At 43.4% G+C, this 12,497-nt stretch overlaps 1 protein-coding gene across 5 annotated transcripts in view; it reads left to right on the forward strand.

The window, feature by feature from the left end:
- The window catches only part of FLI1 (Fli-1 proto-oncogene, ETS transcription factor), a 145,393-nt gene that overhangs the window by 123,170 nt on the left and 9,726 nt on the right, over window positions 1–12,497 (forward strand). For 4 of the 5 annotated variants that reach the window (XM_058687295.1, XM_058687298.1, XM_058687299.1 and 1 more), the window contains 3 exons: window positions 1,222–1,281; window positions 3,191–3,238; window positions 4,500–6,383. In XM_058687295.1, coding sequence (XP_058543278.1) covers window positions 1,222–1,281; window positions 3,191–3,238; window positions 4,500–5,029 — 638 coding nt within the window. In that variant the 3' untranslated portion in view covers window positions 5,030–6,383. Of the gene's footprint in view, window positions 1–1,221; window positions 1,282–3,190; window positions 3,239–4,499; window positions 6,384–12,497 lie in introns of those variants that run through there. The other variant, XM_058687297.1, reaches the window with a different exon arrangement.

Raw genomic sequence — 12,497 nt, forward strand, 5'->3', positions numbered from 1 at the left:
TTGGCACTCTCGGGTCCACAAAGATAAACCAGACCCAGGCCAATCTGTCAGGCTGGGGAGAGGGGTTACACACACACACAGTTCTTTCCATCTGGGTGATATCAGGGAAGGACTGTGGGCCTGGAACCACTTGAGTTGGCTCTCAAAAGAGGGGCAGGATTTGGACCTGCAGAGATGGGGAAGACAGACCCTCCTCGGAGAGATGGGGGCCAGGGAAAGATGGCAAGGTTGACGTGTCTGGGAGTCAGTGAGGACTCCAGGTTCCTGGAGTTTAGGATGCACAAAGGGAAGCGTTCTGGAAAGTTAAGGAAGGGGCACAAAGGGTAGTATGACGGTAGACCTTCATTCTTTAGTCGGTGAAGACTCACCAAGGCATCTCAGTGGTGGAGTGAAATGGTTTCGGAAGATTGAGCCAGCTAAATATCGTATGATGGACCAGTGGGAAGAAGGGGAGTAGTGAGGAAAGAGACAGAGTAAGCCAGAAGCCGTGCAAGAAGCAGCTCAGATGGAGAAGCTATGGCGGCAGTGGAAAGGCTGTATGTGAGAGGTTCCGTGAGGGGAGCTCACGAAACACGGAAGCATGACGCGCGTGTGACGCTCGCACATACGTCACTGTCCCATTAAGGACCTCTAAGTTTCCTCTTTAAAAATGCAGTTCACGGGGCGCCTGGGTGGCGCAGTCGGTTAGGCGTCCGACTTCAGCCAGGTCACGATCTCGCGGTCCGTGAGTTCGAGCCCCGCGTCAGGCTCTGGGCTGATGGCTCGGAGCCTGGAGCCTGTTTCTGATTCTGTGTCTCCCTCTCTCTCTGCCCCTCCCCCGTTCATGCTCTGTCTCTCTCTGTCCCAAAAATAAATAAAAAATGTTGAAAAAAAAAAATTTAAAAAAAAAAATAAAAATGCAGTTCACAGTGGCAACACCATTAGACATTCTGTGCTGTATGTTTTTTGTTGTTTATCATTGTCTCTCCATTAAAATGGTAAGTTCTGGTAAGTTCCACCAGAACTGCTGATTCATTGCTAAATCTCTAGCCCCAAGAATACTGCCAGCACCAGTAGATTCCAGATAAATATTTATAAACTAAAATGAATGAGTAGAGAGTGAGAAGATGAACAAATGAATGACAAAGCACATTCGTGTTCCTTGTGGAGGGCATTTAACAAGATGTTCCTCTTCCCTCACAGAGAGTGACCCCACTTACCGTATTTCTTTCCCTGCCGCAGGCCCCCCACTTGCAGGAGCACAAGCAATGAGTAAGAATACTGAACAAAGGCCCCAACCAGGTACCTGTCCGTGATCGGTAATCTCTCCTTTGCTCCTTATCCAACCATTGTTTCTGTGTGGTCAACTGAGGAGGGCTGAGACAATAGACAGTGTGTGTCTTCGGTTTTCTCTTTCCGAGAGGGTCTGTATTTGACTCCCTGTAATCGCTCTGTGAATTGCAAGTACCAGGCCCTAGAACAGGTAAACACTCATTGACTATGGGAGATAGAACAAATGTAAAGATTAAAAGATCCAACGCCTCATGTTGTAAAATAAAGAAACTGAGTCCCAGAGAGGTCAAGTAATTTGCCAAAAACCACCCAGCTGGTTTATGAGACAACTAGAGCTGTAGCCTCAGACTCCCAAGCTGCTGTCCAAACCTTTGAGGTTTCACACAACTTGTCTTCTGAAATGACCCCATCCCGTAATGGGTCAGCTTAACAAATTAGGCAGGGGAACTTCTAAAACCAAGGACTTGGGAGACTCTTGGAATGAAACTAGGTCTATAACATCCTTCTATTACATTTGTCTTTTGATGACCTCACCTCTACTTGAATATTTATATAAGTAACGAGTTCACTGTTTCGGTAGGCTCCTTTCCACTATTTGAGCCAAAGTCACCCTCCTTCTAACTGCCATCAAGCTTTCTAGTTTGCTCTCTGGAAAGCCTTCCCCCTGTTCTGTAGGAAGGGCCTTCCTATATCTGAAGACAGCTGTTGTGTCCACTCCCAAACCTCTGTGTCTTCTCTGTGTGACACAGTTGAGAGTAAGTTCTGGACAAGTCACTTGCTTCGGGACAGATAAATATTGTTTCCCATCTCTACCAAAGGCAGAGCAATAGAGAATTAACCTACATTTCATCAGGAAGGTTAAGAAAGAGCCTGCTGACTCTGAAATACAAACCAAACAGGATTTGACACAGTGGATTTCAAGAATTCTCAACAATAACAAAATTAGACATTACCTGCCAAAAATATTTTGGTTGTCATATTGTGTACCTACGACACATATATGTGGATGCAAGAAGGTAGACGAGGTAGCTTTGAAGACTCTTCAAGTTAATTCATGATTGTAAACAGAAACCTAAAGATCATGTTGATTTTCTTAAAATTGCAATTACAATTTGCAAAAATAGCAAAATTGTACCAAACATTTGACTGCTTGGCCAAGTTATGATCCATCTCTATACCATTTTCTCCCTTGAAAAAAAGGAAGACTAACCTCACATAACCAGAATCACAAAGGTTCTTTATAGAATGAAATAATCACGGAAGTTTTACATACACTGAGATATAAAGAATAATCATTTTATAGCTCAAATACAAACTCTGGCCAGTCTTGTCAAATCTGGTACTAGAAGGGAACTAAGGAGTCAAGTAGCACAACGCTTTCATCTTTCACATGAGAAAACCAATACCCGGAGACTGTCCAGTGAATCAGTTAGTCGGCAACATAGCTGGGGCTAGAATCTGGGCTGCATGATTTCCAGGCACGTGTTTTTAATGCTACATCACAAAAACAGACGTGTGTAGAGAGCTCTTAAAAGACTAAGAATCATTAGACCTTTCTTTAAACCCATTTAACGAGCCATCCTTTACCTTATTCATTAGGACTGAGTATTAGCCAGCTTCTTTCCATATGGTTTCACGATTCTGCTGCCGGTAATGACAAATGTTAGACACCAAATATGAAAATAAAAAAAAAAAAGATACTGCTGGTATCCTATGTTTCTGTAATTATGGGGATGAAAACTATAACTATGCCCCAGATCTTTGAGGCCTGCATATAAAAGTAGTAAAGTTTTCTGAAATCAGTTTTTTCTATGATACCGAAATAAAAGTATAAACCCCGGGGGTATTCTTATTATTAATGCTGTTGTTTTTATATTTTTAATAACAGTGAAGCTAATTTCCTTTTTTGCTTCCTCAGATCCATATCAGATCCTGGGCCCGACCAGCAGTCGCCTAGCCAACCCCGGTGAGTTTACTTTGGCCTGGAAGGTTTTTCTTTCCAGAAAGTTCCATAGCTTTGTGAGGTCACACAGAGACCTCTGTCCTACGTTCAGACACCTGAGTAGGAAGTTACTTGCACTCCTTCCCTTGAAATGGTCAACATCTGCTTCTCTAGGGTACAAGTGAGAGGTTGGGTGTTGTTATTAGGTTGTTATTAGTTATGTCCGTTAGCTGAGGCTACTTCGGAAAAACAAATATATTAGCACTGCATATATGCATGGAGGTTGAGATTAGTAATAAATGGCACAGGTAGAAATTTTTGTAGGGAAAGAAGGCAGGGTGGGGAAGAAAGACGAGCAATTCCAGGGAGTTCTCAGTTATGGTCTTCCCGGAAGTCACAAGTAAATAGATGTTCCAAAGACATATTATTCTTGACTTCAGAAAGTGTTGCAGTTATCCAGCCTTATGAAAGAGGGGTGTCCCTGAAAAGTTGTAGATAAAATGACTCTGACAATGTATTTTAAGAGTTTGTTATTAAGAATAGCTCTCAAATGAGTTCCAAACCAAGATCACCAAGTATGTGAGCTAACTGGCAACTTTACAGTAATAAAGCCCGCACCTTCCCATCCCGGGGCACTCCTGTCACCAGTGTCTGCAGGCCCATTCTTTAGTGCCTGGCCCTTCCTGTTTTGGGATAGGAGGCAGGAGCCACCCAGCTCCCTCTCGCCTTAGTTTTCTCTCTGCCCCAGCTCTTCTTTGTAAGACTTGGACCTGGGAGCCAAGCACTAGGGCTCTGCTGAGGAACATTCCAGGTCCCTTCAGCCTGACGCCTGGGCCTCACCTTCTGCCTGTGACTCTGGCAGTGGTTTCCTGGCCCCGACTCCCTTTCACACTGACAGGAATACTTGGGGGGACTTCATCCAGTAGACAGAGATGAGAAGAAGAGATTCAAAAATCTTGCCCCAGATTTTTTTGTGGCTTGCCCCAAATCATACAGCTAGTTCTAAGGAAGCCAGCACCTCATTACCCACAGGGAGTTTTCCCAGTGTGCCTTGGGGCACACTATCTTAAAGTCTAATCTTGCTTATGAAGGCAGCCTCAGTGACAAACAGAAAAGCAAGTCAACAATGAAAACAGGGGCTGCCGGAATCAGTAGATTCTGCATGTAAAAGGAAATTAAGGGTTTCTTATGAAGGGCGAGAGGATCCTTGCATTTAGGGACTTGAGCTTCTGGCTTTCCCAGGCTGAGATCCTCTGTTTTCTCCCATCCACCTCACTGCCTGCAGGAAGCGGGCAGATCCAGCTGTGGCAATTCCTCCTCGAGCTACTCTCCGACAGTGCCAACGCCAGCTGTATCACCTGGGAGGGGACCAACGGGGAATTCAAAATGACGGACCCCGATGAGGTGGCCAGGCGCTGGGGGGAGCGGAAAAGCAAGCCCAACATGAATTATGACAAGCTGAGCCGGGCCCTCAGATACTACTATGATAAAAACATTATGACCAAAGTGCATGGCAAAAGGTATGCCTACAAATTTGACTTCCACGGCATCGCCCAGGCTCTGCAGCCGCATCCGACCGAGTCGTCCATGTACAAGTACCCTTCTGATATCTCCTATATGCCTTCCTACCACGCCCATCAACAGAAGGTGAACTTTGTCCCTCCCCACCCATCCTCCATGCCTGTCACTTCCTCCAGCTTCTTTGGAGCAGCGTCCCAATACTGGACCTCCCCCACGGGTGGCATTTACCCCAACCCCAATGTCCCCCGCCATCCTAACACCCACGTGCCCTCACACTTAGGCAGCTACTACTAGAAGCTTAATCATCGGTGGCCTTCTACCCGAAGCCCCCGTTCCTCACACCTCCTGCGATACTTTGGACTCCAAAGGACATACGTGGCCTTGAAGAGAAAACAAAACTGGATGTTCTTTCTTGTTGGATAGAACCTTTGTTCTTTAAAAAGACAATCATTTTTTTTTTTTAAATGTTGGTAACTTTTGCTTCCTCTACCTTGAACACAAAGATGGATCATTTTCTGGGCCAGTACACCAGTTTGGATTCTCAATCTCCTACCATCTTCTGAGTTGAATATTTAGATTACTGGAATGGTTGTATCATGGTTCTAGGAAAGAAACTGTACCTTCTCTTTGTATTTTTATGACCAAAGCAGTTTCTTATCAATACACGGGTCTCATCATGGACCTTGTAGGGTTCAGTATGATAAAGAATCATGGACTTAACCAGTTACGCTCTGGTTTGAGACTAAGTGAAACTAGAGGCAGGAAGCTTATAATCGTATTTTAGCAGGACCTAATTCAGTGGATGGCAACTGGAACATTGGTTGTGAAGGCCAGTGAAGTTTTCACCCAACTGGAATTTAAAAGAAAGAACATGTGTGTCGTATTTAAGAAGCCATGGGCATTGCAAAATTTCTCCCAGTGGTCGACATGCACTAGGCCGACCATCCTCTCTAGAAATACTCAAGATATGATCTAAGAAATGTTAATGCAAATGCAGACATTCCTGAAAGACAGAGAATTAAATAGTTTTTTAAAGTAATGACAGTGGGTCCCAGAACTTTGAAAAGTCTTAGGGATTTCTAGACACAAACAGATTCGCAAGCGCTGTGCGTTTGTCAGACCACCAGTCCAGGGTCAACCAATCAGAAGGCAACTTACTGTATAAATTATGCAGAGTTATTTTCCTATATCTCACAGTATTAAAAATAAATAATTAAAAAAGTAAAAAGAATAAATAAACGAGTAGACCTCGGTCACAAATACAATTTTACTATCAAATCGGTCGTTGTTATTTTTTTAAATGTAATTTGTACATCTTTTGTCAATCTGTACATTTGGGCTGTTTGTACGTTTTTATAGCTGGTTTGAAAAAAGCATAATGTGACTATTGCTAAAAAGCAACCAGGACGTTTAAGTCACTGACTTTACTAGGAAGAGAAGCACTGTGCCGTCTTTAACACGTGCGCACAAGCAGGTTAAAGCAATCCATTTAAATCTTTAATGCTTTGGCGATGTGTGTAAATAGCCATAATGCAATAATCACAACTTCGAAAACAACAAACTTTCCCTTGTGGATACAAGGGATGTTCCTGCCTTATATATGCAATATATTTTTTAGATATTAAAATATATATAATTTTGCAAGTAATCATTGACTTTTTTAAGACTATATTAAGTGTTAAGCTGACAACTGTCAATGAAGACTATGTTGTAAAATAATTTGACTAAATAAATTGTGCCTTCTTCTCTCAGAACTAAGGACACTGGTTTCTTATTTACCCCTCATTAGGTCAAAGGGTTTGCCCAGGGTAACTTTTCTGTGGACCTCTTGCACCCGAAAGACTTTTTCACGTGTGCAGCAGAAAGCACAAAATCGATGTGGTTTTTTATTGTTGTTTGTATTAGGGTTCTTCAGAGGCACAGGGCTGATACGATATATGGTATTTGTGGAGATTTACTATGAGGACCTGGCTCACAAAATTATGAAGGCCAACGGGTCCAATGATCTGCTGTGCAAGCTGGAGATGCAGGAAAGCCAGCCATGTGCTCTAATCTGAGTCTGAAGGCCTAAGAATCAGGGAAGGCGATGGCATAAATCCCAGTCCACGGGCAGGGAAAATGTCCCACCTCAGGCAGGCAGGCAGGCAGGACACAAAGGAGTGAATTCCTCCTTCCTGTGCCTTTTGCTCTATTCACACCCTCAGTGGATGGGATGAAGTCCTCCCGCATTGGGCAAAGCCATCTACTTCACTGAGTCCACAGATAGAAAGCCTAATCTCAGCCAGAAACACTTGCACATAGAAACCCAGAAATAATGTTTAACCTGGGCACCCAGTGGCCCCAGTCAAGTCGATAGTTAAATTAACCTTCACATTATTGATGACGTTTGTGGAAAATTTTTTAAATGTCGTTTAAATCTTTCTCCAGCCTAAAAGGGATTTAGAAGATGAAAGCCATGGCCACGGATGATCTGTGTCCAAGAACCAAAATGAAACTAACTTCAGTCTGTTGCCTCTACTGAGCGCCTCAAACCCAAGTGGCCATCCTCCTGATAGTCTAACAAATAAGATGGCCCAGCTTCCTCCGGTCCCATGACAGGATCTTATGACCCGAGCATATTGTTAGGGTCTTTTTTCTTTTCAAGGAAGAAACTTGCTTCAAATTGCTTCAGTGTTAGGCAGCTAGTTTTTATTTCTTCTATTTTAAAACGAAAACAAATGAGGCCTGGAAAATCCTTGACGGTATGGGAAATGAGACTCATCAGTATCTATGTAATCTTCCCTGGCTAACACTGAGTACCTTCTAGACAACGTGTCTACCTACATGAAAGGAGATGTGTCCCAGAACGTTGGTCTCCAAGTTTTCTTTCCAATTTTTTTTTAATTGCACTCTACCAGTACAAAAAAAAATGTTAAGCAAATATTCTCAATATATGAACATTGATTTATGAATCGTACACACCGTCACATTATTATTATTTATATTACAAAACAAAGACAAAACAGGAAATTTTTCAAGAGCAATATAAAAATAAATTAAAACTGAAATTCTAATGTTTTCTTCCTATTTTCTTTGTATTGCATATCTCTTTCTGTCAACACTCAACAAGAAAGGTAGTTGTTAGAGGAATGAGTATGTATGTATGGGTTTTCTAGTGACTTCTAAGAAAGGAGAAAATAAAAACTTGGTGTTAGTGATCCAAGCATAGAAAGAGAAATGATAAAGGCCAGGTATGTTTAAGAATAGTCGAGCTTGGGGCTCCTGGGTGGCTCAGTCGATTAAGCATCCAACTTCGGCTCAGGTCATGATCTCATGGTTTGAGAGTTCGAGCCCTGAGTCGGGCTCTGTGCTGACAGCATGGAACCTGGAGCCTGCTTCAGATTCTGTGTCTCCCTCACTCTCTGCGCCTCCCCGCTCATGCTCTGTCTCCCTTTCTCTCTCTCTCTTTCCTCCTCTCTCTCAAAAATAAATAATCAAAGTTAAGAAAAAAAAGAACAGTTTAGCTGGATTCTTTTGCAAATCTCCACCTCAGCCAAGCAATTTTCCATCAGTTTTGCAAAGTAATCATTAGGGAAATAGAGGCAAGTATTTCTTGCTGCTCTGGGGAAAACGGGATGCTTAGACCATCAGGCGTTCACCTTTTTAAGAGGTTTTCTTTATATGCCCTATTCAAGCACTGGCCTATGTCCATCACCTCTACAAAGTCTCAGAACTTTGGCCAAACCTTGCCTCTTGAATTTGCTCCCCACAATGCTCCCACATTTAGGGAGTCGGTGCCTCCCTGATGGGACCAGGGAACCGTTTTCTCCTTACAATCATCTGTGTGGTGTGAAGGCTGGCATTCAGTCCCTTGTAATGCCCAGATTTAGGGTTTACTAGCTTTCTCAAGAGCATCCAGATGACCTGACCAGTGGCAAAGGACATATAGTCTCTTTGCCATCCTGGCTGCTTGTTCAGTATTTTCCCCACTCAACTATCTGTAACTATGTCATGAAGTTCGTTCAGTCTAATAAACAGTGCAAGCCAGGCATACAGAAGCGTGGTAAGCCCGTGAGTGGTTCTAATGGAAATTATTCTTTCCCAAGGTTTGGCATGCCAGTCAACACTCTTTTGAACAGGAGGTCATTTTTTTCTACTGTCGAAACGTATTGTTGACTCCCACACAAAGGAAGATATAAATTCGACATCTGTTGTTTTGCTACATTTTTAGTGGTCAATGACCACTAAAGATTTAATAACACCTAAGATGACCATTTTTAAAATTTCACCAGTAATATCTGCATGCAGTTGACTGTGTTTATTTAGTCCGTGGGTAATGCTAAAATGTGGGCCCTCAGATAGGGTATAGGTTAGACCAAAAGAGATCCGGAGGTTCCAGAACACCAGGGTGGAAAGGAAGATCTGTGTATCCTAAGCCAAGGTGCTGCCAAGCCAAGGCAATGTTTGGGGAGGGAATAGATAGCAAAGAAAAATAAAATAAAATGCAGTGTTTTCTGTAGGTTGTCTGTGGACTTGGTGTCACAGTCCACTTCCTCAAATACCTATCGAGTCAACAACCATCACGTAAATATATTACCTTCAAACCTATCGAGAAGGTACCATTTGGGGCAGCAACCCTTTGGCATGGTTCTTCTGCTATCCAGCCCTGATCCCACACCTAGCTGGGGATCTGCCTCCTGGAGGTTCCTCTACATCAGCTGCGATGCTGGGCTTGTGTCCAGCATGCCCTCGGGAGGAGGCAGTGAATGGGGGAGAGAAGGGAGGTAATAAAAAACTAGAATGAGGGGGACCAGGGGACTCGGCTCTGGTGAGTAAACAGGGGCTTCAACTCTCATCCAGGATGAGCTTTGTGTCTTGCAAAAAGCACACTGGATACTTCATCATATAGAAAGCTACTGAAATTGACACTGTACTCCTTCAGCCGGGGAGTCCAGCTGAAGGATTATGAAAGGTCAGCAGACGTCAGGACTACAAATCCCAGGCTCCCCTGGGGGTTGACGGACACTTCTGAGAGGAAGTGGTTTAGCCAGTCAAACCTCTAGGGCTTCAGCCAATTGCAAAAGGATATGGAGGGAAGCTTTTGAAAGGAATGTCGGCTCACGTGCCTGGGGTCTGTCTCCCTCTCTCACTCTCACTTGGCCTCCTGTCTAATTGTTTCAGTCTGTCTGAGCTGGTAAATTCCTAAGCACATAGTCAATTTACACTTTGCTTAAAAGCTCTAAGGGGAAACAGAAAAAGTTTCCAGTGAGACCACTCACTTACCTACAATTGCTAAACTAACCTTTTGGATTTTAACTGAGTTAGTTACCTCATGTATTTTCTTAGTGGGAGGAGAGAGGCAATTTAGGTAGATAAATGAGCAAGGATGTAATGCCAGAGGTCCTGGGTTCAAATTCTGACCTTTCCAAGGCGACGCAGCTGCACCTCTGAACCGAGGAACTGAGTAATGTCTCCGTGAAGAGTTCCTGTGAGGTACGAGATGACACATGTGGAAAACCCTTTATTAAATACTGTACAGGAAGTATATCTAAAATCACTGCTATCTGCTGGTATGTGCTAGGCTCATCTAGTTCTCATCTTCTGAGAACTTCTATTAAATCCTCAGTAACCGGTGAGCACTTTGTTCGGAGAGTTGAGTGCAGGGTAGATTTTGTTTTGCGGTCAAAAAGGCATTTTCCAAATGAATGAAAAGTGGGAGTAAACTGGATTTTCCAGAGAGCCATTGTGTCTTCCCCATCCCCAGCCCTCACCAGTGCCCGACTTGGGCGTCTGCCCTTCGCTGGCTCTGCCTATACCTGAAGTCTGTAGAGCATGCTGCCAGCTGCAGGAAGCTGCAAATAAAATGAGACTGTTATGAAAGAATGCGAAAAATGCCCTTTGTCAGAAATGCTGGGTTGGGTTTTTAAATCGGCTAAGAAGTAGAGGCTGGGAGCTAGGATTTTATGCCTAGTAAGCTTGGCTCCAGATTGTTTGCAGACCATACGCTAAGAGAATACATACAGGACAGGGAGGGGCACCCGGGCGGCTCAGTCGGTTGAGCATCTGGCTCTTGATTTGGGCTCAGCTCATGATCCCAGGGTCATGGGATTGAGCCCTCAGTTGGGCTCTGCACTGAGCATGTAGCCTGCTTGGGATTCTCTCTCCCTCTCTCTCTCTCTCTCTCTCTCTCTCTCTCTCTCTCTTTCCCTCTTCCTCTGCCCCTCTCGTACTCTCTCTCTTTCTCTCTCTCAAATAAAAAATAAAAGATTAAAAAAACAGGGATGGCGTCAGAGAGACCCGGGTATGAAGCCGGTCGTTTCCACTATCCTAATTACAACATACTACATCTGAGCCTGATTTTCCCATCTGTAAAATGAAGATTATCGTCATAACCGTACAGCGTTGTCACGGGAGTCAAGTTAAGACACTATAAGTAAAAACGTTCCGCATGTTGAAAAGAATTATGGAAACGCGAGGTATTGTCTTGGCAAGTAGGTGTCTGTCGTTCTCAGATATCAGAAAATAAGAGTCGAATCACACTCTCCAATTCCTTTGTATATCATGAATATACTATTTTAATTTAAAAAATTCTAAAAGCTTGAAACAGTCACAAACTTACAGAAAAGTTGAATTTACAATGAACATTTTTTTTTGAAGCACTGGAGAATGAGTTGCCAGCCTCATGGCTCCATCACACCCAGATGCTGCAGAGTGTATTTCTTACAAACAACGTTCTCCTACGTAACCCAGTGCGATTGTGAAAATCAGAAAATTAACATAGACAGATTTCTTTTTCCTTCAGATAGTAGCACCTTTATTTAGGAACAGTCACTGTAAGAACTAGAAGCACACTTTATACCTTCAGAAAGGTTGGCCGTTGGAAACTGCACAAGGGATGTATTCAAGAGGAGAACAAATATGGACAGATTTGGGCACCATTCACTCTTTGCTAATTGTCCTACTATTGCCTTTTGTAGCAAAAGAATTCTGTTCATAATCCCAATTGCATTTAGTTGTCCCATATCTTTAATTTTTTAAAAAATTTTTTAAGAGAGAGGGAAGAGAGTAGAGACAGGGGAGAGGGGCAGAAGGAGAGAATCTTAGGCAGTCTCTCCACTGAGCAAGGAGCATGATGAGGGGCTTGATCTCATAACCCTGGGGCCCTACTGATCCATCCAGGGGCCCTATTGTCCCACCTCTTTAGTCTGCAGCATTCCCGAGCCTTTCCTTGACTTTTAGAACTTTGACAATGTTGAATATTACAGGCCAGTTATTTTGCAGAATGGCCTTCCATTTGGAGCTGTCTGGTATCTCATTATTAGAGTTAGGCTAGGCATCTACAACAGCAGTATCACAGAGGGATGCTACCTTCTCCATGCACTTTATGGATGGCACACACTTTCAACTTATCCCTTTATTGATCAAGTTCGTTTTGGTGATTTGATTAAGGTAGTGTCTTCCTGGGGTGCCTGGGTGGCTTGGTCGGTTAAGCGTCTGACTTCGGCTCAGGTCATGATCTCACGGTCCGTGGGTTCGAGCCCCGCGTCAGGCTCTGTGCTGACAGCTTGGAGCCTGGAGCCTGCTTCAGATTCTGTGTCTCCCTCTCTCTCTGCCCCTCCCCTGTTCACGCTCTGTCTCTCTCTGTCTCAAAAATAAATAAACATCAAAAAAAAAATTAAAAAAAAAAAAGGTAGTGTCTTCCAAGCTTGTCCACTGTACTTTTCCCCTGTGTAATCAACAAGTATTGTGTTTTGTGGGTAGGTACTTTGAAATCATGTAAATA

Source organism: Neofelis nebulosa, chromosome 10 (genome assembly GCF_028018385.1).
Source record: "Neofelis nebulosa isolate mNeoNeb1 chromosome 10, mNeoNeb1.pri, whole genome shotgun sequence".
Classification (NCBI taxonomy): domain Eukaryota; kingdom Metazoa; phylum Chordata; class Mammalia; order Carnivora; family Felidae; genus Neofelis; species Neofelis nebulosa.